This window comes from Zootoca vivipara, chromosome 9, assembly GCF_963506605.1.
Source record: "Zootoca vivipara chromosome 9, rZooViv1.1, whole genome shotgun sequence".
Classification (NCBI taxonomy): domain Eukaryota; kingdom Metazoa; phylum Chordata; class Lepidosauria; order Squamata; family Lacertidae; genus Zootoca; species Zootoca vivipara.
Window position 1 is genome coordinate 47,301,515 of NC_083284.1, and position 26,017 is coordinate 47,327,531.

Sequence of the window (26,017 nt, forward strand, 5' to 3'; positions counted from 1 at the left end):
AGCCTCAGATTGTTAAGAACTAAACTTCTAAAGTTAAATATTTAATATCAAAAATCATGTTTGTTTTGTATCTAATCCCTCACACAAGGAATATTGGCGGCAATATTTAGAACTCAGGTGTACCATTAGCATTGCTTTACAACTCAAAACAATTTCATTTCAGGAATGAAAACCGTCACAAATTAGAATTCCCTGTTTCAATGGGTGCTGTGTTGTATTCATGAAAATGAATTCCTCGCGTCGTTGTTATCTTCATAACTTGTCCATTTAATGAATCATCTTCAAGGATTTGTATCAATCCTTTGGCAATTAGTGTTGGTCTAAAAATGAATTTAAGTGATAAGAATCAGATACTCTGCCAGAATAGGTCCTCTGCCTGCTGTTAACTAGGTCTATTCTTTAAATACATTCTGCCTCACAAGCGCATGTGAGCTTACAGAATGATGATGACAGTTCAGTAAAAGAGAACACGGGATGGGAGAGAGGAGAAAGGGTCTAACCCCCACTCCCGGCCCAGACTGTAGTAGTAGTAGTAGTAGTAGTAGTAGTAGTAGTAGTAATAATAATAATAATAATAATTTATTTATACCCCGCCCATCTGGCTGGGCTTCCCCAGCCACTCTGGGCGGCTTCCGACAGAAAATAATAATAATAATCGATTAAACATTAAAAGCCTCCCTAAACAGGGCTGCCTTCAGATGTCTTCTAAAAATCTGGTAGCTGTTTTTCTCTTTGACATCTGATGGGAGGGCGTTCCACAGGGCGGGTGCCACTACCGAGAAGGCCCTCTGCCTGGTTCCCTGCAACTTGGCTTCTCGCCACGAGGGAACCGCCAGAAGGCCCTCGGTACTGGATCTCAGTGTCCAGGCAGAACGATGGGGGTGGAGATGCTCCTTCATGTATACTGGACAGAGGCCATTTAGGGCTTTAAAGGTCAGCACCAACACTGTACTCTTAATAGCTGGCATGTTGTAGAATTTAAGTAAAGTTGAGACCTGTCTGGTATGACGTACTGCTGGTTTTTTGTCTGTTTGTTTTCTTTCTCTAAAACTTTGCTGAAGTGTTTCGATTACAGGAAAACAGGAATATAGCTCTCTCCAATATTATTAAATAATTTCTATTAGGCTGAATCGGGATCTGTCTACCTCAAAAGACCACGGAGTTTGCCTCTAGTGGCGAAGTAAAACAGCTGGAGAACCACAGCACCTGCTGTGGCTGCAGCTTCCTGTGTTGGTTCCTGCTACTTCCTGTGTTGTTTCTGCTGCATTAAGCAGCAGCTCCATGACCTCCCCAGGGTGCAAGCCTGGGCAGTGTGTATGGAGGTCCTGGGCTGCCCAGACGACAAGACCCCCCTCTCGCCCTCGCTGATGTGGCCCAAGGGAAAGCAGAGCTTGGCCGCAGTTGCCAGAAGGAAGCGTACAAGACGCCATCCAACCACTTTAGGAACTCCACACTGGATTTGTGTAGGGTTTACTCCTTAGTCTTTTCTTCTCCCGAAGTTGTCCTGCAAGGCAGTGGGTAATCTGACAAATACCACTGTGCCTACTTTACTTACTCCAATACGCCGTAGACTTCCATCATATCTTTAATCTTGTCGATGTATGCAACATATTGACCCATGTTTTCCTCCTTGTCTATTGATTGAAGAATTGGTGTGTTGACAAAAGCAGGACAGATGGTATTTATTCGTACGCCATAGTTTGCTGCCTCAGAAGCCATCTGTGGGAAAATGGCAGACATGTTAAGCGTTGGTGGTGTTGGGGAAACCATATTGCAGCTGACTTGAGGATGAAAAGAAAATGAAAAGAAAGGCACAGCTCCACTCCTTGCACCTTCTTGCTCACAGGGCCAACACATCATTGGGGTCTAGAGTTTCCAGTTATTAGTACATGGATGGAGATAAAAGAGTGGGGGGGGGGGAGGAAGATAGATTTGGCCCATTGTCTCTCTGCTTTGTGGTCAATTGACCAATCCAGTTGCTAATCACTTATAATAATAATTATCAGAGACTAGGAAACATTTGCAATACATATTTAAGGCAAGCAGGTGTTGTATGATAGTATTTATGTAACACTCAAATAAGCTGACTACTGTCACAAAATATGTTTCTTGGAACTAGAACTAACCCATCCTTTGTGGCCTTAGGTTTTCCCCAATTCAGATGCTTCTCTATTCAGCATAAGGGTATTTCCCTTAAAAAAAGGGAGAACTTGACAGCTATGATTCAGAAATCCTGACAACCAGATTCTGAAGAAGGAAGATTAATTTTTATTTATAAAGCATAGTTACTTTGAATAGCTAAGATAATGCAGTTATATTGTATAGATGAGAGGAGGGAAAATAGCAAGGTAAGTTTGTCATGGGGAAAATTATAAGAGTTCTTCAGCTGCCCATACTCACGGCTATCGAACGTGTAAATCCAATTACCCCATGCTTTGAAGCACTGTACACTGGCTGGAATGCAACAGGCATAAGTCCTTTAACAATGGAAAGAAAAACAGTTACAGTGGAACCTCGGTTTATGAACACCTCAGTTTACGAATTTTTGGTTTACGAATGCCGTGGACCCATCTGGAACGGATTAATTCACTTTCCATTACTTTCAATGGGAAAGTTCGCTTCAGTTTATAAACGCTTCAGTTTATGAACAGACTTCCGGAACCAATTGTGTTCATAAACCGAGGTACCACTGTACAAATATTTATTAAAATGAGCATCACTCCTGATTAATACTGAATGAAACTAAAAAGAACTGAGCCTGCATAAGTAAACATTTCTGTTTTTATATGTTTTTACTGCAGGAGAAGGTGGGAAAGATCGGCTATTATTTTTCATACAACTTATTAATTGCTTTTCCAATTCATGTGATATTCAAAGCAACACACAGAATAGTTTGAAAATGAACACTTCAGAAGTGACTCAAGTGATATTAGGGCAGATATAAGGGCTGCTTTCCATCACAAACACAAGTCATGAATTTTTCACAAAGTGGCTCATTCCACAGTGTCCTCGGCTTGTGGCAAACAATTCACCATGGGGAGGGATCTGAAGGTCTAATTAGAGTCTGATTAAGACAAAAAAATTGAGGCTAATCCACATGCATAAAGTGAGCCTTGTAAGATCCCATGTATCAGCAAAGTTTTTCCATGGGATCCCTCCTGCACCTTGGGATTCCTACAGTGGGCTTGCTCCATGACGATGCTCCATTGATCAACTGGGCAGCTAGCACTTTAACATAAGGTTACTTGGGAGAATTGTGGGGAACTTTAGATGGCATGCAGCCACCCCTGTCTCTGAGGATGGAGGTCCTGTGAAACTTGCCTTCCCTCTTAGCGGTGTAACTGGCGCTGACATTGTTATCATTTTGGCACCAGATCAAGACTTAATTATTTTCTCAGGCATTTTAAGGGTTTTGCTGTTTGACTCTGGCGCTGTTGTTTTGCTTTCAGCAGCCTCTGTTTATTTTTATATAGGATTTTTATTGTTTTAGCATTTTATTGTATGGTTTGTTTAAACTATGAACTAGACTCCACCTTGGTAGGTGAAGGGCAGCTTATAAATATTTCAATAAAATAAAGTAAAATGGATATAATCTGTTTCTAAACATATGTATTTGCATATGCTACAGTTAGTATTTTTGGACATCAGAAAGTAAGACATTAGACTTTAGCTATACTTTGAAGGTATTTACAAATGGTTAAGTTCTGCCAGAGTCCTTCATTAAGTTCATGGATGTTAAGAAAATAAAAATGAGAAGTTTATTGTTCTTATGTGTTTGGCTGGAGCAAGAGCTATTCACTTCTCTGTGCTCTGTTACAGTTTCGGCGGGTTTTGTTTTGTGTTTTGCTGGTATAACTTCCCATGTTTACTTGAACTGGAAATAATAATGTTAATGAACACATACTCATAGCACCCTCTACAAGAGACAGGAAGTTCATAGATAAGACAGATTACAAGTCCTTAACTTCTCATTGTTAGCACTGCTATTATACTGGATATTGAAAAGTACAATTATTATTTAATTTGTTAGTAGCCCAAATCCATGAGTCTGTGGGTGACTTGCAAAAAAAAATTAAAATGTAAAAAGTTTAAAACAGCATCCATAAACAAATGACATTTTAAAATACAGTGATCTACTGTGTTTTGATCTCTCTCCTCTTATTTGGTTGATGGATGACACTAATTCTTTGACTTGGCAAATGCCACAACAGAATATTGGAGAGCCGAAGGCACATTTTCATGTGGAGAAATGCATTATTTATTTAGTTCATAAAATTTATACACTGTTTGATTTTTTTTAAAAAAAAAACCCTCTCAAAGTGATTTAGAAAAAGATAAATCATTAAAATCGAGGAAAAAAATCACAACCATACTTTAAAGGCTTTAGTTTCAAAACTTCCCTGTGCCTTTCTTAACATCCCTGATGCATCAAGTAAAACCTTTCTTCATAGCTGCCAAGTTATCCCTTTTTTTAAGGGATTTTCCCTTATGCTGAATAGGCTTCCTCGCGAGAAAAGGGAAAACTTGGCAGCTATGCCTTTCTTTCACCCCAAGGATTTGGTGGTCCTTTAGTAGTGCTGGTTTTATTTTTTTCTGATGTGACGCTGGTGTCAGTGAACTGGTGCAATGTTTCAGTTGTTGCTTATATCATGAATTCTGCTCATATTGATCCAGAGCAGATTCCAAGGTGTAGTTAGCAGAGAGAAAAAACTTAAACACATTGCAGGATTCCCAAAATATAGACCAGAGGCAATATTTCATCCAGCAGAGCTTTACTGCTACTGAAGGCAAATGAGCATAATGGTCACAAATCCAATACATTCAGGATTGGCACAGTCCACAGCAGACTTAACCTAAACTTACAATACTGTAACTTAGCATACTATATACAGAACACCACACCAGAATGAAAGAGAGATAGAAAGTGAAAACTAGGCTCCTTCTGGCCTATTATTGTAGTCAGTATGACTATATGAATGAAAGAGTATGAGTGAAAGAGATAACAGAACCAGTTTAAACCAGCTGTTCAGCTTCTCTGAAGGAATAACCCAAACATCAGGAACCTTCCACTTGTTTCTGGGCGGAATAGAAACTTACGTGTCAGCTAGAAACTCCCAGCTTGCACCACTTTGTATCACACTGAGAAGCTTCCAGAACCTTCGTGAGTCAATTAGAATAGGAAAGATCTCTACACTTTAAAACAATACTTTTCGTACCAAGAAATGCAAACTGACAGTTTTTAAGAAATTAATATAATCTCACTGGACTTCAGCCTAATGGAAATGCAGAAAGTAGCCTTAAAAAAACCAAAACCATATAATCTTCTTACCTGCTAGTGATGCTACATTAACAATAACTCCTCCATTATGTCCATTTTGAGTTTTCATGTGTTCTAAGCCGATATATGTTCCTCTGATCACTGAAATCTGGTACAGAAAACACAAAGGAGGTACCACACTTAAGTCTCTTCTCATTCTGACATTAGTCTGTTATAATCAGACTTTCAGTAAATATATTCAACAAGTTTAGAATCACTGTGGTTGCTTCTTTTTGTATTCCTCAAACATCTAATTTATCTAGAAATAGATTATTCAGATGCCAATACTTATATCTGCCTCCTTTTTTACAATGTCCCTTATCTTCAGTTCTTACAAGTGGTCTTCTAGATTTCCTAGAAATTCTGATTAACGGGAGATGGACCTAGAGTCCTTCTGGGTGCCTGACAAATTAACTGTAAAACAGCTTCACCCATGTCAAGGTACCATATCTATGAAGTCTGAAATCCTAAAAAAGGGAAGGGGGATTAGATCTGGCCAGAGAACCAGTTCCAAAAGTGACCAACCCTCCATAAGTTGACAGGCTTGGTCATCATGAATTGGCACCTTTGTCAGAATGCAGGATGACAGAAAAAGGCACCAGGTTCTAAAAGTGCCACATTCTGCCTGCAAAGGAAGAATTGGGAGTGTATTTAAATTACATTCCTGAATCTTCATTTGCAGCAGCCATGGCTTGAACTTTTCCACATCTGAGGATGGCTTAGCAAAAAAGCCCTATGGACCTAATTAGGCCTGAAAGCCCAAGAATCTTCAAAACTTATCATTTTCACTTCTGTGGAGAAGACACCTCTCCGCGCTTGCTGTGAGAGTGGAAGGAATTTTTCACCTAACACTGCTGCACACTGTTCTTCCAGCAAGAGGTTGTGCATTGTGTGCAAAGGCTGCAAAAAGCAGAGCTCGCAAGCTTCCCCACCACCCACTTTGCAGTTTTGAAACTCCTTGTCAGCTTCCCCCCTACAGTGAAGGGGCTTCTCCAATACTGTCACGGTTTCACTTTAAGCGAGAACTGTAGAAAGTACAACAGCTTGTTTAAAGGGTTATCTAGCCCAGAGGTTCCCAAACTATAGTTTACAGCCCACTGGTGGTCTGCAGGCTTCATTAAGATGGTCCGTGTAGTCTGAAATGCAAAGGAATCTAGAGAACCCCCTTACTATACAGGCAAAACTAATGGAAGGGTTTCAAATTTCCCAGAATCACATAACTATTGTGAACAACCTTTGCAGAACCAGGGCAGGAGCGGGGAGAAAGTTTGTAAATTTCACCATTACTCTTTACAATCTTTGATTGGTCGGTCAATGACATATATAATTAGTGCTGATTGTCCCATGCCTGGCAGTTGGATGGGGAAACTGTTGTGCGAGGGAGAAGTAAACGCACACATATATACACCTGTATGCATGAACAGGTGTTTGGAAACTCCACTGCCACACAAGACATTTCACAGAATTTCCACTGCTATTCTGCACCATAAGAATGTAAGACCAAGCTAGTAGACCATCTAATCCAACATCCTGTTCTCACAATAGCTATCCAGCTTCCTCCAACAGTGCAGCCAGGTATTGATATCCTCCATGAATTTGTCCAATCCTCTTTCAAAGCCAACCACTGCCTCTTGTGGGACTGAATTCCAATGGGTACTTTATTTTGTCTGTCCTGAAGGTTCGAACAGTCAGCATCAGTGGATGCCCACGAGTTCTAGTGTTATGATACACTTGAGTTAGCTAAGACACGGGTATGCAGTACTGGTTAAAAAGTAATCATAATGTTATGCACAGCATGTCTTCTCTCTGATGTCTGTTCTGGGCACTCATTTGCTTTGAGCATTCTGAAGAACTAGTGACAGGAAGAATAATAAGTGACTCGGATTTCCTTGTTCATCACATCTCGATTGTCTACATGCCCTGCCCCGTGGCCCTCGATCTTGTACTCATCCTGAACAAGTCTTTCAGATGCTCCCCACTTCTTAACCAGGACATAACTGACTTCCCCAATAGCTCTTTTCAGTTGCATAATTATTATTTTTTTCTGGCAGCTTCTAGTCCTGCAAGTATGAATATGACTATCCCATTTACCACCAGGCCTGTCTCACTCATCATGACGCAAGCAAAATTATGAAGAAGAAGAAGAAGAAAGGCATCATGTTAACTTCCTCTTACGTCATCCAGTATTGAAGAGGAAAATCTAGAGATGTGGGTAACCTTCATCAGTTCTAGAACTCAAGTAAATACCCTCTGTCTCAACGTCACTCTCTGGGCTCACCTCCCATTAATGGATTTTTCTTCCATACCCTTTCATTTGTCAAGCATATTGCTACCATCTTTCTTCATTATGAACATCTGCACACTTTTCAACACAAAAGTTTGTTCAAAGCCTTAGTAGCTTTTGCTAATTTTGTATGTAGTAGCATTTAGGCACCAGCTTATTCTATATGTCATTTGCCTGATAGTTCTACAACAAACAGCACACATTTGCCAGGTGGCGCTGTGGGCTAAACCACTGAGCCTAGGGCTTGCTGATCAGAAGGTCGGCGGTTCGAATCCATGTGATGGGGTGAGCTCCTGTTGCTTGGTCCCAGCTCCTGCCAACCTAGCAGTTCGAAAGCACGTCAAAATGCAAGTAGATAAATAGGAACTGCTACAGCGGGAAGGTAAACGGTGTTTCCATGTGCTGCTCTGGTTTGCCAGAAGCGGCTTTGTCATGCTGGCCACATGAGCTGGAAGCTATACGCCGGCTCCCTCGGCCAATAATGCAAGAAGAGCGCGCAACCCCAGAGTTGGTCACGACTGGACCTAATATGGTCAGGGGTCCCTTAACCTTACCTTTACACTAGTAATACCCAGTGATCAATTCACAACTAAGGGTAGATGCATTTAAACTGAAGTATTTTCAACTTTCCTTCATTTCAGTAGAAAATATTTGAGTAAAGTTCCCACTGAAGGTCAAGATCCCCCCCCCCATTAATTTGTAATAGAACCTGGAATTTAAAAATCAGTGGTTTTCTTATTGATTTTTTATATATTTTAATATAGCTTTAATATCAATTAATATCACAATGAAGCTATATAAACCAAGATGGGGTCATGCAGCAGCAAAGTCCATTTAAAAGGCAATATTTTGCTCTCTCTTACCAACTTTATTTTAAATCCTGCATGAGAAAGTTCTATGTCAGGATGATTTTTGTGAGGTGCGACAATATGTCTTGTTAGCCACTTTTTGCCTTTAGTATGTGTGTGTAAGGAGTTTACATAAGGGAACTAATAGATGTATAAAAGGGAACAATTATTGTTTTGGTCTACCAGTTAATTGAATAAAAACGTGCCTGAACAAACCACATGCAATCAAAATTTGCCTTCTTAAAATGCCTTTGGGCATTTCCATTTCTTACTGACAGCAGATTTGGCTTATGCATTGCTTTTTAAAAAATGCATTCAGTTGCATAAAGCAGGCATAGGCAAACTCAGCCCTCCAGATGTTTTGGGACTACAACTCCCATCATCCCTGACCACTGGTCCTGTTAGCTAGGGATGATGGGAGTTGTAGTCCCAAAACATCTGGAGGGCCGAGTTTGCCTATGCCTGGCATAGAGATTCCGCAAAAAACAGGAATACATTAAAAGCTGTGAAAATCACTGCCTTGATCCTGAAAAGAGCAGACATATAATTATCACTGCAAAGTGTAAATCACTTTACTGATTAGCTGTTACTAACTAACTGCTCATATAAGGTTTACTTTGTCTGGGGTGTTAGGGTTGTACCTCTGGTGGGGGGCACATGCTCCTTCTTGGCTTCTAGAAGCTGTCAGCATGTGACAGTGGCCATACCTGGGAAATGGCTTTGACTGGCTGGCTAAACCAGGTGAGGGTAGCTGATGGGTCTCAAACCCTTGGTTAGTTATGGGCTTCTGGCAGATTGAGTGGACTAGACCAATAGTTGGTCCAATGGTCAAGAAGGCTGTTTCAGCACACACTTTAGAGGAATATGAGGGGCAGATGGGGCTCGTTACCCTAGGAAAGTAGCTCATTAAGGATAAGGAATACTCTGATCCATAATCTCTGATGCCTTGCAGCTATGCTGTTTCCTGATAAGGGCTTTGGGAGTAAACCCCAGGGAAAATCTGTACCTGCTGCCTTGCAGGATATCTTTGGGAAAAGAAAAGCTAAGGAGTAGAACCTACACAAATCTGGAATGGAGCCCTAAGGCAGTTGATGGTGCCTTGTACACCTCTTTCTGACAACACCTGCAGCCAAGCTGGTGCCAAACATAGTGCTCTGCTTTCCTTTGGACCACATTAGCAAGGGGGAGGGTCATCTGGGCAGCCCAGGACCTTCATACTGCCCCGGCTTGTGCCCTGGGGAGCTCACTTTGGTGCTGCTTATGCAGTGGTTTGACTTCACCACTGGAGGTGCTGATTCGTGAGACAGATGGCTACCACTACCACCACCAACAATACTGTATACTGAGCTGCCTTATGCTGAGACAAACCACTAGTCCATCTGAACTAGAACTAACTTGACCAGCAACAGCTCTCCAAGGTACCAGACAGAGGTGTTTACTAGACCTTTAAGACTGAATCTGTTTGTGTGTTCTATGTGCCATGAATCTATGACCTTTTCCAATCTTTTGGGCTATTAAGCTACTTCATTATGAGATTTAAGAATAGAATCCTAACCATGCTTACTACGGACTTACTTTTCACACCTTAAATGAGAAATCAGATATATGTAAGACTTTCTAGTGTAAGCCTGTTTCCCTGATAGGACATTCTAAAGCCAATTATATAGGGTGAGTCTTTTAAAAGAGGCCAGGTGGAACATGTGTACTCTGTATCCACGGGGCTTCTCTTAAAGGACTCACCCTATATAAGGTGTGTTCACAAGTTACATTCAATGAATGTAAAATCTGTGTACACAAATAGATGAGCTCCACACTCACAGTTATTCACATGTAACATTTGAATGGGTACACAGTAGTTGAGCTGTACAAGTGTACACTCATTCACACAAACACTTGTACGTGTGTAGAGACAGCTTATACGTGTGTACAGTGCAACATGTGAACAAGCCTGCACTAACACTGTTGCTGTTATGAAATATGCACAAATGAAGCTCTGGATCATTTTGAGCAATCTGCTTTCATATGTTTTGTTTTATTCTGCATTTTCTTGTACTACCCTAGGAGACATTAAAACACCATTCTTTGTTACCTTTCCCCTTCTTTTCAAAAGCTCATTCTGCTCTTAAGGCCGACACCCTCTCCTTTATTTGTTTTAGTTTATTTCTTCATCACTATACCTAGCCACTGAGATGCAATTTAGTTTGTCATACTAAAATAGCAATTTGCAAGGAACGACTACAAGTAAATGAAACTGCAATTTAGCTTGTCTTGTAAAAAATGTAGCTTACTAAAAGACAGAATTTAGCATTGTATTATTGCTTCAGGTGCACTTTTACATAGTTATTGGACCACTAAGCCAAGTGTGAAGTGCCACTGGAATTACGTAAACATGAACACTATGCAGAAGTAAACATGTTCCCTATGATGCGAGCCGAGCCAGGGCTGCCTGCCCCCGCTGCCGCCACCGCCTCTGCTACAGCATCCTCACTGTAACACAGGTTCTATACAGTACGATCATCTCCATAGTATTTCAAATCCCACTGTGTTCAGTGGGACTTAGTCCAGAGTAACTGCGTACAGGGCAACAATCTTAAAACTGTTAGTGGCCATTGATCCTATGTGTTCTCATATGAATAGTGATATAGAAGAGATTAGCTTCCATGTGGCTTGCATTTCCTAGCCTGAAAGGCAAGGAACATCTGACCCCATCACAATTTGATTTTGACATGGTATGAGGAATTCAAATACTCTAGCAGTACCAAAAAATAAGTATATTGTATTGGTAAACTAAAACCATTTTAAAAAACCTTGTAATCTGATAATACAATTGTCATATGTAAATGTCTGCATAAAGAATGAATGAATGACAACACCAGCAATTTCTGGTGCATACTAGATCTCTTCCTATATATTCTCCAACCATGGATTAGAGTATCAAAGATTAATGCATGCCAATAGTCATAGTCTGGTTCAGAGAAAACTGAACATGATGATATGGGATGATATAGCCAGCTTTGGTTTAGGATTGAAGAATAGATAGAGGACAAGTAGAATCTGATACACAGGTACTCAGTACTGCTTGTGTCTAGGGACCAATAAACACTAGGGAAGCAAAATCTGACTTTTCCCTCCTCAAGGGCCATATTAAAAGCTACAGTTCTAGAATAATCTAAAATTAGACAGATATGTGAGAATTAGGAAAGCTTGACTTGGATTCTTGTTCAGGGGGACACGCAGGAATATACATTGATGTTTATTTAAGTAAGAGCCTTAACCTGGGTTCAAGGAAAGTTAGCAGTTCTAAGTAATGTATTTTATAAATGCTACACATGCTTGGCTGGCAGTATGTCCTGTTGACTCCAGGACTTACTTCTATGTTAAGATGTATAGGATCAACATGTATAGTTAGTCATTATGCATTTTAAAAAATATATTCCTAAATACAGATCATATTCTTCAGGGAGGTTTTACATTTTTTTAAAAAATGTAAATATTTAATGTATGAATTAAACTTACCAAGTTAACTTGAACTGTGATTTCCCAGTTTTTTTCATTATTGACTCCAGCGTTGTTAACCACAATATCCAGCTTTCCGAAATGTTCAAATGCCTTTTTAAAAGCATCTACAAGTAAATTGGGGTAGAGTGCAAAGAGAATTTTTTCATTATTGCCATACAATTCATCATTCTAGAATGATGGCAATGACATAATCTAAAGTATGAATTTTGCTTAAATGTGAATACAATGAATTATACTCATCTATAGCACTTCCTTAATTCTTCATAAAATATATTTGTATCGTATGATAGCATTTTATCAATTGAATGGATAAAATTGATTCAGCCACTCAACATTGGTATGTTAGTCCTGCCTGTCCCTTGGTAACATAGAAGTTTTTGTGGGGCTGTTTAGGTAGGGGTCGGAGGAATGGCCACCCTGAATCTGGCTTTGTGTTTTGTTTCAGAGCAAAGCATTAGGTAACCTTAGTGCAGGCATCCCCAAATTGTAGCCCTCCAGAAGTTTTAGCCTACAACTCCCATGATCCCTAGCTAACAGGACCAGTGGTCAGGGATGGGAATTGTAGTCCAAAACATCTGGAGGGGCCGAAGTTTGGGGATGCCTGCCCTAGTGTCTGTAAAGATGAAAAACTGAATTAGCGAAGGGGTTCCTGGTGCTTGTGATAAGATTTGTTTCCATGTGAACAGTAGGAACCTCATGCAGATTCCATTGTGTTTAAGTAAATATGAGTACAGAATTATCATCAGAGGATGGCAATTATACAGGTTAATCCTTTCAGAACAAAATGATATGATTTGGTTTTTTTAATGTATAGACATAATCTGTAATACAATCACAGACTAAGGAAATAAATTACTTCTTTATTTAATCAAGCAAAAATTGACTGGTTGTTGATATCTCCTTTCTAAAGCTGTTACAAAAGATCTATTCCCCCCCCCCAGTCATAGTTCTCTAGGGTCCATGATAATTAATAGACAAATATTTGCACAAACTGCTTCATTCCTAGATATTGTCAACTCATTCTCTTAAGTCCCGTAACCTAGAAATGATTTAGCTTTACCACCAACCGCAGTTGTGCAATCCTGCCAGGCTGACAATGTACGCGTCTGTATTTTTTTAATCTTGCCTTTAGAGATAGCTCTCTCTATTAGGAAGTGTCCCCCCCCCCCAAGCACTGCATTCAAGCTACTTTGTGTGGATTCAGTTATTTTACTTTAAATGGATTATAACTGGGGCAATGAATGACTGCTACTAGACACAGGAGCCATCTGCTGGATCAGGCCAATGGCCTATCTAGTCCAGCATCCTGTTCTCACAGTGGCTAATCGGTTGCCAATGGGAAGTCCAAAAGCAGAACCTGAGCAGAACTACGCTCTCCCAACCTGTGATTTCCAGCAAATTGCATTAGTGAGCATACTGTCTCTAACAGTGGTGGCAGAACATAGCAAACATGGCCATTAGCTGTTGATAACTTTATCCTCTATTCTTTTTTTAAAGCCATCCAAGTTAGTGGCCATCTACTTTTTATGGGAGCAATTTCCATAGTTTTAACCTATGCACTTTATGAACAAGCACTTTCTTACAAGAAAGTGTGACTATATCAAAACCCTCCCATTAACTGAAAAGAATCCTGCTATTCTAGTATTTTGATGAATATCCTATTTTGTGTATGTGCCAATGGCAGTTTTTTCCTTCCAATTTAATTTTCATTCAATAAAAACACAACAAATTTAAATCATTATTCATATAGGGCAAATTATAAACCGTATGGTTTTTTATTAGACCAATATTACAACTTATAAGTCCTTACAAACCATCTCCCACCAAATCTTTCTGCTCTATTGTTTTTCTGAGGTAAGTACCTGTTTTCCTTTATATATAAAAAGTGGTGATCCCATAATCACACATTCCTGTTAAGAAAATGGTATCAGGAAGAATAATACAGCTATTTTTTTTTTGTTATAACATAAAACAAAATTCATAAAAAAATCTTTCATGAAAAGCCTCTTGGTCCAAGTGTTTAAGGGCTTCTGTGTTACTTATTTGGACTGCTGAACAAATGTGTGAAATAACAACTTGTATTAAATGCTATCAGTTGCTGAAATGTTTTCTGCACTGAGCAAAGTCCCATTGTAGCCATTTAGAAGTCAGCTTCCTTCTATGTAAATATGTATAAGATTACAGCACACAACTCTCAACTTCCAACAAGTCTCAATTCCTCCAGACACTAATAGCAACCTTGCAATGTGCACTGCAAATTGCTTTTTAAATTTGGGGACACTAAAATAATGCTGTTGTTTAGTCGTTTAGTCGTGTCCGACTCTTCGTGACCCCATGGACCATAGCACGCCAGGCACTCCTGTCTTGCACTGCCTCCCGCAGTTTGGTCAAACTCAAAATAATGCTAATTGTGCATAAATGGGAGAGGAAGTGCTACCTTTAATCAGCAGTGTAGCTAGCCGCTGGGGCACCCGGAGCGGCAACCTGCTCCATACGGCGCATGCACAGTGCCATTCCATATGGCACATGTGCCATACGGAGTGGGTTGCCGCTGCCGGTGCTCCAGCACCGGCAGGATCGAGCCGCCGGCAAACCGTGAGCAAGCCGTGGAGCAAGGTTTCTTAAATAGCCTTGTTCTGCAGCCTGCTCGCTCACCTGCACGGTGTGTGCTTTGCTTCTTCCTGCTGGGGTAGAGGCACCACTGACACCCCTATCTGGTTCGCCCCTCGCCTCCACCCCAGCAGGAAGAAGCAAAGCATGCCAGCTGAGCAAGTGAGAGAGCAGCCAGCCGCCGAGTGAGGCTTTTTACCAGGTGGCGGCTGGCTGCTCGCTTGCGGGTGTGTGTGTGCTGAGTGTCATGTGAGGAGTAACAAGTAACCAAGGGGTTAACTGTGTACTGTCCACCTGACCACTGAGGAAGATCATGTTACAGAATGTACCAGAAGTGTTTCTGTGTGTATCAGTTGGTTTCGTTTTTGCCTGGGAGACGGTCGCAAGATGTCTGCGAGCTCACCAGGTTGTTTGTTATTTTCTCTTTAAAATAAACTCCAGTAGTTATTAGAACACCTTGGACTCTGTGTGTTCTTAAGAGGCTTTTTATCCAACGGCTATACAAGCTTTCGCTGTGTGAGAGAAGAAGAAGGCTCTGCTGTGTGTTTTACTGCCAGCCCGGGTCTACGGAGCAGAGGCGCGAGAGAAAGCGTGCCGGGCGATAATCAGTGGCTCCTAATTGAGTCATAAACAACTCAAAGGAGTCCTATACCCGTCACAGGTTATGGATCATAGGTCATGGGCCACCTGTCACAAGTTCTGGGTGACAGGTTCTGGGAGATAAGAGGTCCTGAACCTAATCAATCACCAAAGCAATAAAAGGTGATTGCAGCTGTAAAAGCCTTGGAGAAAGCCGGAGTAAAGAGCTAGCTGGGAGAAACCTGTTTTTTGCAGTCGGCAATTAATAGATGCACTCGCTAGCAGAAAGACCCTGGACTAGAGGCTGGGATCTGCAGTCTACCCGGAGGAACAACGTCAGCTATTCTGAGTGAGTACAGTGCTGGACACGGAGCCCGGGGGTGGACAAGATGGCGGAGCAGCTACAGGAGTCATTTGTCGTGCCGTTCCAGAGGTTGAATGGCGACAACTATGCAGAGTGGAGAGAAAGGGCCAGAATGTGGTTGCTGGGAAAGGATTTATGGACTTGTGTGTTAAATCCTCCAACCCCTGTCGCTGATAATTCAGCAGCTGAAGCACAGAGGTTTGCAGCAGAAACCAGGAAAGACAATAAGGCTTTATGTGCCATTGCCATGAGCTGTGATGCTACGCAGCTGCCCTATGTGCAAAATGCTGAAAATGCCAAGCAAGCCTGGGACAGTTTTGAAAGGGTCCATCAGAGAAAAACAGCTGGAGCTAAGCTGCATGCTATGAGGCATCTCTTTGAGTTGAGACTGAGACCAGGGCAACCCATTAAGGAGCACATTGCCAATGTGATTGATGCATTCCATAAGCTGCAGCGGCATGAGCTTGTGTTCAAAGAGAAGGAAAAAGTTTATATTCTGCTGTCTAGTTTGGGAAACGCCTATGAGCATTTGTGCTTAACGTTTGAGGCCATGCCTGAAGCTGAACTCACGATTGCTTACGTTTCTGGGCGTTTGGCGGATGGGGAACGGAGACGCCAGAAAGAATCGGCTGAGAAGGGGGGCCGTGGGCGCAGAGAAGCCAGTGGGGGTGCAGGAAAAAGCACTGAGGAATCCACTGTGAGTGCGTGCGCAACAAGGCTTTGTTTTCGGTGCCAGGAGCCGGGGCACGTAGCGAGATTCTGCCCAGCTCCGGAAGCAGCCAAGGTCACTCAGCCAGGTGCCAGGCAACCCAGCGGACGTGGTCGTGGGACCAGCCAGCAGCGCCGAGGCAGAGGACGTGGGAAAACTACAGATAAGCCTGTCAGCCATCTTTCTGCTGCCTTAGCAACGGTTAGAAACAGAGGACAGGACAGTTTCACTTTTATTATCGACTCAGGCAGCACCCATCATCTTGTACCGCCTTCAGGACAGATCCTGAACTGCAGGCCACTTGAAGATGAAAAAAGCCTGCATCTTGCTGATGGTTCTTCTGGAACAATTAAAAGCAAGGGTGTTTTTTATATGCAATGCTTAGACACTAACCTTGATGTTTATGTTGTACCAGGCATGGAAAATGGTCTTTTAAGTGTGTCTTCCTTATTGCGTGAGGGCTTTGAAATAAGTTTTGCCAATGGTGTTTGCAAAATTGCCAGAGATGGGGCTGAGCTGGTAAGTGTTACTGTTGGGTCTGATGGTCTGTTTGTCCTAGATGGGAGGGGGCAAGCAGGTGGAAGTAACACTGGTGATGCTCAGGCTAAAAGTGCAAATACCCCAAAGGGCACAGAGGGCGCCATCCATAAGGATTGTATTCATGCTTGGCACCGTAAATTTTGTCACATGTCTTTTCCTTATGTGAAAAAAGCCCCTGATTTTGTCAAAGGTTGCAGGTTCAAGCCATGTCAAAAACACCTGCAATGCCGCGCATGTGCGAAAGCGAAGACGAAGAGATGCTCTTATCCTAGGTCTGAGAGGAAGAGCACAAAGCCATTTCAGTTAGTGCACTTGGATATTTCTGGGCCTATGTCAACGTCAAGTTTAGGTGGTTCAAAATATGTTTTGTGTCTTTTGGATGATTTCAGCCATTTTTCCTGGGTCATAACACTGAAAGAGAAGGGGGAGGCTGCCAGAGTGATACAGGAGTGGGTAGCCGAAGTAGAACTGCAGTTCTCCGTCACTGTCCAGTGTTTTCAGAGTGACAGGGCGGGAGAGTTTTTGAGTGCAGAACTACAAGGGTTTTTCCGCAGCAAGGGAATTAGGCACAGAAAAACCGCCCCTTTTAGTCCACAAGGGAATGGTTTAGCTGAAAGAAAATTTAGAACGCTGTCTGAACTGGTAGAGGCAACGTTGTTTGATGCAGGATTACCCCAGAAGTTTTGGGGGGAATGTTATAAATTTGTGAATTATTGTTCAAACCGCGCTTTTAATTCAGTTGTGGAAAACACACCCTACTACATGTTGTATGGCAAAGTTCCGAAGGTGCACTATTTCAGAACTTTTGGGTGTGAGGCTTGGGTTCTAATTCCAAAGCAGAAGCGCAGAAAGGGTGGATCAAGATCCAGGAAAATGATCTTCTGTGGTTACGAACCAAACTCAAAGGCTTGGAGGTTTGTACCAGCAGAGGGGGACCAAACCCGCGTTCACATTAGCAGGAGTGCTACGTTCTGTGAACAAGAGGGCTGGAGACGCATTCATGCTAACCCCGAAGTTCTTCTTGACTGGTCTTCAGGTTTTGACCAGGAAGAGGAAACTCAGGTGGCTGATGCTGGAGTTCCAGGTGCTGCAGGACCAGATCCAGGTCAGGCAGCTGGTCCAAGTGGTGTAGCTCCTAGGGAAGTGAAGCAAGTAGTCAGAAGCGCACCGACTTCACCCCAGGTCAAGCCTGGGAAGTACAGCAAACGTGGTAGGTCACCCACTTCACCCAAAGCAAGCCCAGAGGGGGCTGCAAAGCGTAGTAGGTCTCTTGACAGTGCTGCTAGTCCGAGAGAGCCACAGTCAGAGACAAGCAGTTCGGATTTAGAGGGGGAAGATGTGGGACCAAGGTGTTCAAAACGCACCACGAAAGGTAAACCACCTGAAAGGTTTTCAGCTGTCAGTGTATGGGCGAACCTAGCAGTGTGTGAGCCTGAAAGTTTTGAAGAGGTGCAACAGTTGTCAGTAGAGGAAGCTGGTAAGTGGAAAGTTGCAATGGAGAAAGAGTTGAACTCCATGCAATCTCTTGGTGTGTATAGCCTAACACAGCTGCCAGAAGGCAAGAAAGCAGTCAGTTGTAGGTGGGTCTACAGGCTGAAACCCACAGTGACTGGAGAGCCTCAGTACAAGGCTAGATTAGTGGCTAGAGGTTTTACTCAGAAGAAAGGAATCCACTACACAGATGTCTTTAGTCCGACTTCGAGAGCGGAATCTTTCAGGATGCTTTTAGCGACTGCAGCGCAGAGAGGCCTAGTGGTCAACCATTTTGATGTGGACACCGCTTATTTGAACTCTGACCTCCAGGAGGAGTTGTACATGTTGCCTCCTCCAGGGTTTGAGAGTGACGTGCCAGGTCAGGTGTGGAAGCTGCACAAGTCGATCTACGGTCTGAAGCAATCCGCTAAAAATTGGAATTCATGTCTTGATTCTGTTTTGAAGAGCCTAGGTTTCAGGAAGAGTCTAGCTGACAGTTGTCTGTATCTCAGAGGTGAAGGAGAACAGCAAGAACTGTTGCTTGTCTATGTTGATGACCTGATTTGCTTAGCAAAGAGCCAGATGCAAGTGCAGAAGTTTGAAAAGGAGCTAGGCAAGAGGTTCAAACTCAAGAATCTAGGTGCAGTGAATGTTTATCTAGGTGTGCAGATAGACAGAACTGAGGATGGAAGTTTTTTGCTCAGTCAGAAAGGCAAGATTGAACATTTGCTTGAGAAGTTCAGAATGTCTGATTGTAAAGGGGTCAGAACACCCATGGAGACAAACTTAGTGAAAGAGTCACAAGTGAAGGACAAAGTAGCGTTTGAGAGTCCTGAAGTGTTTCAGTCAGCGCTAGGGAGTCTGTTGTATTTGTCACAATGGAGCAGACCAGATATTGCTTTTGCAGTCAATTTGCTCAGTAGAGAAGCATCGAAACCTAGCGTGCATGCTTGGAATGGCATTAAGAGAGTGCTTAGGTATTTGCAGGAGACCAAAGAGTATTGTTTGGAGATGTCAGCGCAAGGTGAGCCACAACTCACTTGTTTTGCAGATGCTGATTGGGCCAATCAGGAGGACAGGAAGTCAGTGACTGGTTTGGTAGTCAAGTTTGGAAATGCCCTGATTGGTTGGCGGTCGCGCAGGCAAAGCCGAATTCTGTGCGTTGTCTGCGACATGCACTGAGTTGGAGTACTACAGATGTTTGGTCCAGGAAATCTGGGGTGATTGTAGCCAGCCCATCACTGTTTGGGGCGACAACCAACCATCTTTGAGACTGGCGGAGTCTGGACAGTTCAAGGCCAGAACCAAACACTTAGACATCCGCTTCCGAAACGTATGTCAGAGCATACAGGTAGGCTTGGTAAAGTTGAGGTATTGTCCAAGTCAAGAGAACCTAGCAGATGGGTTCACAAAACCCTTGAGTTTCCAACGGCATGGGGAATTCTGTGAAGGGTTGGTTTTGGGGTAAGTTTGGATACCCGCTATCCCCAGTGTTCAGGTGAGAGGGGGTGTGAGGAGTAACAAGTAACCAAGGGGTTAACTGTGTACTGTCCACCTGACCACTGAGGAAGATCATGTTACAGAATGTACCAGAAGTGTTTCTGTGTGTATCAGTTGGTTTCGTTTTTGCCTGGGAGACGGTCGCAAGATGTCTGCGAGCTCACCAGGTTGTTTGTTATTTTCTCTTTAAAATAAACTCCAGTAGTTATTAGAACACCTTGGACTCTGTGTGTTCTTAAGAGGCTTTTTATCCAACGGCTATACAAGCTTTCGCTGTGTGAGAGAAGAAGAAGGCTCTGCTGTGTGTTTTACTGCCAGCCCGGGTCTACGGAGCAGAGGCGCGAGAGAAAGCGTGCCAGGCGATAATCAGTGGCTCCTAATTGAGTCATAAACAACTCAAAGGAGTCCTATACCCGTCACACCCGTGTTTCCTAGATTGAATTAGATCTAGGAATCTAATTCAATCTAGAGGCACCACTGACACCCCTATCTGGTTCGCCCCTCGCCTCCACCCCAGCAGGAAGAAGCAAAGCATGGCAGCTGAGCAAGTGAGAGAGCAGCCAGCCACCGAGTGAGGCTTTTTACCAGGTGGCGGCTGGCTGCTCGCTTGCGGGGGTGTGTGTGCTGAGTGTCACCCCCCCTCCAGGGTGGCACCCGGGACAGAGCGCCCCCTACACCCCCTTGCTACGCCACTGCCTTTAATGTTAAACCATACTATTGGGTTTATTTCAATACCAAGTAGCTAATTGGCTTTCGATGTCATTTTTTTATCATGCTTATTTCAATATCTAATGTCGTGGACTAGGTGGGAATGTTTTGTATTAAAGTTTAAGAATAAAACAAAACACAGTACTGTACTTGTAAAACAGTTTTTCACATATTGGGTTCATACAAACATCACAAAATATCCTGTAATTTATTTTTCTTTGTAATATGCCAACTAATTCAATCTAGGAAACACATTGCTGCTGCTTCACATTTATAGATTTCCTACACATTTATAAATCCTGGTTGGATATTGGCTTTCTTCACCAAAGCCTAACCTGCACAGATTTTATATCTATAACACATTTTCTTCCCCTGACTCTGACAGGATTAACAGCAGGACACACACACACACACACACACACACACACACACACACACATTTCTTCTTTACCTTTTAGTTTTTCTTCACTTGAAACATCACAAGAAATAAATATCGTCCTCTGTGCTTCAAACTGCTTGTCAAAGGCATCTTTGCTTGCTTTTCCTTGTTCCACATTCTGATCCACAAGTGCTACCTGAGTGAAAAGGATAATGACAATAAGATTATAAGAGATAAAAAAGAATGATTATGTTCTTCATAGGGAGAATGGAAGATCTGTTTTAGAGGGTGATAAGAAGACTGAATAGGGACACGGGTGGCGCTGTGGGTTAAACCACAGAGCCTAGGGCTTGCCGATCAGAAGGTCAGCAGTTTGAATCCCCATGACGGGGTGAGCTCCTGTTGCTCGGTCCCAGCTCCTGCCCACCTAGCACTTCGAAAGCACAAAGTGCAAGTAGATTAATAGGTACTGCTCCGGCAGGAAGGTAGACGGCATTTCTGTGCACTGCTATGGTTCGCCAGAAGTGGCTTAGTCATGCTGGCCACACGACCTGGAAGCTGTGTGCAGACAAACACTGGCTCCCTCGGCCAGTAAAGTGAGATGAGCGCCGCAACCCCAGAGTCGTCCGCAACTGGACCTAACGGTCAGGGGTCCCTTTACCTTTAAGAAGACTGAATATCTAGGCAGCACCAGATTTTGGGTGATACTTTTTTTGAGGAAAAAAAGTTATAAGACGGTGTCTTAAAAAGGGGGAAACACGGTACAGGTGGTAACGCTGCACAGGGGGCGCTAAGCTGAGGAGGTGCCAAATTGAGATGATCCATAATTGAGAAGACCCACTTGGGGTGCCAAATTTTGGCCTTGCAGAGTGTGCCACATTACGAAAAATGACCAAAGTCTGCCCCTTAGCATTACATAAGATAATGTGTGAAGAAATTATGTTTACAGGATATTCAGTATACAATGTATATACTAGACATACACTGCACATAAAGTTCATGCATGATCCAGCTAACTTAAGCACTTTTATGTCCCGTTCAAAGGGAAGATTAAGTTTCTGCTTCCATCGTTCCTAATTAAGTTAATAGGCATTTAAAGTGTTTAATATTTGCCGGATGTTTCATATGTCTAACTGTGCAATACAATGGATGTTTGCTCAGAAATAAATGGCACTATGTCAGATGGGACTCACTTCCTAGTAAGCATCTTTGAGTGAATGTGCAAAATAACTTGCCAGGTAGTAAGGCACCTTCTGTTTCAACTTTTAAACACCAGCTGAAAACTTTATTATTATTATTATTGTATCAGGCTTATGCAGGCAATTAAGACTCTTATTTTTTTCACAATAGATAGCTGGCTTCTGATTTTAATTTAGATTTTCATTAAATAGTTTTTAATGCAGAATTGCTGTAAACTACTGTATGGGAAATGCACCCACAAGATAAAATGTATGGAGAGGAGTTAGTGATCTGACACGGTTAACGTTCCTGCCTCTGTTCCTTCCCCCTCCCTTGATCGAATTAAGTTTTTTGATGGTGTGAGAACAGTCTTTAATGTCCTGAGAGCTGTTGGGAGGAGGTGAAGCGCCACACAGCTGCCTTAATCAGGTGTGGAGGATAGTGCTGGGAACCTTCTTTGATGTTGGACATGGTTTGAGAAAGTGAGGCATTGGAAGGGGGTGGCTAATGGATGATCTGCACATAGCCAGTCTGGCAATGCTATCTACCGTGTTTCCCCTTTTTTAATACGTAGTCAAAAAGTAAGGCATGGCAGGGTTTTTAATCATTTGAGAAATGTAAGACATACCCCGAAAATAAGCCATACTTGTGCGATGTGAGGAGCAAGACCACCGAGCGCCCCAGCCAGCTAGCGGGACCCAGCACGGTGGCCGCAACAGGAGGAGGAAGCCTGCCGGGTTGGGTCAGTGCTCGGAAGCGGCGGCGGCTGCTGCAGTGCCGATAAAGCATGCAGCAGTGCCGCACGGAGCACTGAGGGCACAAGCCAGCAGGACCCAGCTCCTGCAATGCCGGCCGTGGCAGGAGGAGGAAGCCTGCCAGGTCGCGTTGGCGTTCAGAAGCGGCGGCGGCTACAGCGCTGACAAAGCGCGAAGCAGCGCCGCACTCTCTGTATGTGCATGTCCGTCCCTTTCTCTGTGCGCGTGCGCGTCTCTCTCTCTCTCTCTCTCTCCCCGTGTGCGCGCCTGTCTCTCTGTATTTTTGTGATCACGTCTCTCTCTCTCTCCCCCCCCCCCGACAGAGAAAGGGTGCCGCGCAGGTTCCTCTTTGGCTCGTCATCCAGCTGCCCCGGCCTCCTCGCCGAGAGCTGATGCCGCTCCTCTCCCCCTCCTTCCCTTTCCCCCTCCCTTCCCTTCCTTCTGTCAGTCTGTCAGTTGGGGTTGCGCGCGCCAGAGGCGCAGGCCCAAGCCTCGTCCCCCTCGCGCTTCCCTCACGAGCGTCTCGGAGCAGGACGGGTCCCGGCCTCCCTCCTCATTCCCCGGCCAGCGTGAGAGAGCCTGGGGAGCAGCCTCTATACCTCCGCGCGCACACACACCCAGCCGCCGCCGCCTTCAAAGCCATGGGAAATGAGCAGCCTCCCAGTGCTCCCACCCAACCGCAAGTGCTTCGACTGCGACCAGCGCAGTCCCACCTACACTGACATGACAGTGGGCAGCTTCATGTATACCTCCTGCTCCGGCATCCTACGAGGTTTAAATCCACCTCACAGAGTGAGGTGTCTGTCTCCTAGGCAGGTGGCCATCCAGCCTCTGCTTAGAAGCCTCCAAGGAAGGAGAGCCCTTGATTCAGGATGGGGAGGAGGGGAAACGGAGAGAATAGAAGAGGCAGGAAATGTGCGCGGAAGAGAGCGCCAAGCGTCCTGAGCCAGTGGGACCCAGTTGTACCGGCACTTAAAAAAAAAGACACCCCCTGAAAATAAGCCACCGTGTGTTTTTTTGAGGAAAAAAAGTTGTAAGACGGTGTCTTAAAAAAGGGGAAACACGGTATAAAATCGGATGGTTTGGGCAGAGTTTCTTTGAAGCTGGTGCAGGGACTGATTGGCCGCAGGGCCCTGCAAACTGAGGCTACCTGGGAGAGTCTCTTCCAAGTGGCAGATTGAACTGCTTGCTTGGTATGTATACATTGCTTGCTGTTTTAGAATAAAATCTTTAACCTTCTCACTGACTTGCATATTTTGTATTGCTTCTGAGTCTCATTTTAAAAGAACCACCTTGCCTCTGGGAATAATAATAATAATAATAATAATAATAATAATAATAATAATAATAATAATAATAATTTATTTATACCCCACCCATCTGGCTGTGTTTACCCAGCCACTCTGGGCGGCTTCCAGCAAAATATTAAAATACAAGAATTCATCAAATATTAAAAGCTTCCCTGGCAAGACAGCTACTCTGATTCTTTTTAATGAATAGCAGTGTATCATGTTTTATAACTAAAGAATAAAAAACAAAAACAAAATAAGGCCCGTTGAATTCAAAGGGACTTCTTTCTGAGTTACCCTGTTTCTCATATTTTAAGACATACCCATAAAATAAGCCATAGCAGGATTTTTAAGCATTCAAGGAATATAAGCCATACCCCGAAAACAAGACATAGTGATAGGCGCAGCAGCAATGCCGGCCGCGGCAAGAGGAGGAGGAAAAAAAAAGACATCCCTTGAAAATAAGCCATAGTGTGTTTTTTTGAGGAAAAAATAAATATAAGACGTGTCTTATAATATGAGAAACACGGTACTAGGAATAGAGCTGACCTTTGAGTGTATATATGGCTAAGGTTTTGTCTCTATAGCGACGGCTAAGCAAACGCATACATACGTGTATGCCAAAAGAGATGCACACGTATACTGCGTAAGTAACACGTGTCTGTAGTATTTGTAAGTATCATTTTGAATACAGACACAGTGGATACATTTGAGCACGTGAATGTATGCATTTTACACATACGCAGCATACTTTGAAACACACACACTCACTCTCTCTCTCTCTCTCTCACACACACACACACACACGAGCTTCGCAGCCCACACAGCAAACGCGAGAGGAAGACCAATAGCTTCGCGGGAGCCGCGGCGCGCACGCAGAGGAGGAGCCGGGTTGGTCGCTGCGTCCTCGGAGGCGACGCGGAGAAGGCGCGGGCCGAGATGCCGCGGACCCTCGCCCACCACTTCCTTACCTTGCAGCCCTTCTCCAGCAAGGCTCGGGCGAAGGCGTTCCCGATGCCCTGCGCTGCCCCCGTGACCAGAGCCACTTTGTCTTTCAGGTGCATTCCGACGGCCCGCGGGAGCGCTCTCCACCAGTGCCCTGCCTCTGTCTCCGGCCGCCCTTCCTCAGGCAACTGGGGATTGATTTATTACTCGCTCCTCGTTTTTAATCTCCCCACAGCCTCGAGGGTTCCCCCCCCTCTTCTTCTCCCCCCCCTTCCCCTCCCTCCCTCCCTCCCTCCTCTCTCTTCTTTTTTCGAAGGAGGCGGGAACGAGGGAAGTGCCTGAAGTCGGAGACACAAATACGCACGAGCGCGCCGAATGAGCCCAACTTGGTTGTCACCTGCGCCGGAGTTGCCACCCGCCCTTTGTCCCTCCCCTCCTCCACCTCCAGCCGCCGCTGGCGCTTCCCCTTCGGGAGGGACTGTCGGCGGCGCGGACGGGAGCCGTCGGCTGTTCATTCCCTGGGTCTGGTTTTGGACGCCTCGGGGAGCCCTGGAGATAAAGGGCGAAACGAGCTGCTCTGCCCAAAGAAACGAACCCCCCCCCCTCACCTCCCACCCCGCCGCATCTCGTGCGTTCTTACCGCCTCTTCTTGATAAGCAATTTATAGATATATATATTTATTTTTCCAGGCTAGGGAGCTGTCTTCATTTCTGCTCCACAGCCTCCCGCGAAAACAAGCAACTTCTCTCTGGAGAGGGACTTTCCCTCCCTCCCTCCTCCTCCTCTCTTTCTTTCTTTCTTTCTTTGGCAACCCCTGAAGGCAGGCACGTTTTCCTTGTCCCAATTTGCACGATAAGGGCAGGGCGAAGAATTGAAACTACTGTACTGGGGAAACAAAAGATCCTCGATCGGGATAGGGAGGAGTGGCAGGGCAGCTTTTCCTCAGAGACTATCAGTATGGGTGGGTGTGCCCCTGTGTAAACAAATGTTATTGCTGCCATAGCTTTCTTCACCTTTGC

General features: G+C 43.9%; 1 protein-coding gene across 1 annotated transcript; it reads right to left on the minus strand.

Annotated features, from left to right (window-relative positions):
* Positions 1–72: 72 nt before the first annotated feature.
* Positions 73–25,245, minus strand: HPGD (15-hydroxyprostaglandin dehydrogenase). Its single transcript, XM_035113123.2, has 7 exons — positions 25,025–25,245; positions 20,903–21,026; positions 11,966–12,072; positions 5,330–5,426; positions 2,401–2,477; positions 1,556–1,719; positions 73–320 (listed from the first exon to the last, which is right to left on the minus strand). The coding sequence occupies exons 1-7, from the start codon at positions 25,115–25,117 to the stop codon at positions 176–178; spliced, it is 807 nt and encodes a 268-aa protein (XP_034969014.1). The 5' UTR covers positions 25,118–25,245; the 3' UTR covers positions 73–175.
* Positions 25,246–26,017: the final 772 nt, after the last annotated feature.

What these genes read in the sequence shown, in the direction of transcription:
- HPGD (XM_035113123.2), bottom strand. Translation starts at nt 25,117, where the DNA reads ATGCACCTGAAAGACAAAGTGGCTCTGGTCACGGGGGCAGCGCAGGGC. An exon ending in AAGTGAAGAAAAACTAAAAG is followed by an intron (nt 12,073 to 20,902) that starts GTAAAGAAGAAA and finishes ATTTACTTGTAG; the next exon opens with ATGCTTTTAAAAAGGCATTT. An exon ending in TAATGTAGCATCACTAGCAG is followed by an intron (nt 2,478 to 5,329) that starts GTAAGAAGATTA and finishes CCATTGTTAAAG; the next exon opens with GACTTATGCCTGTTGCATTC.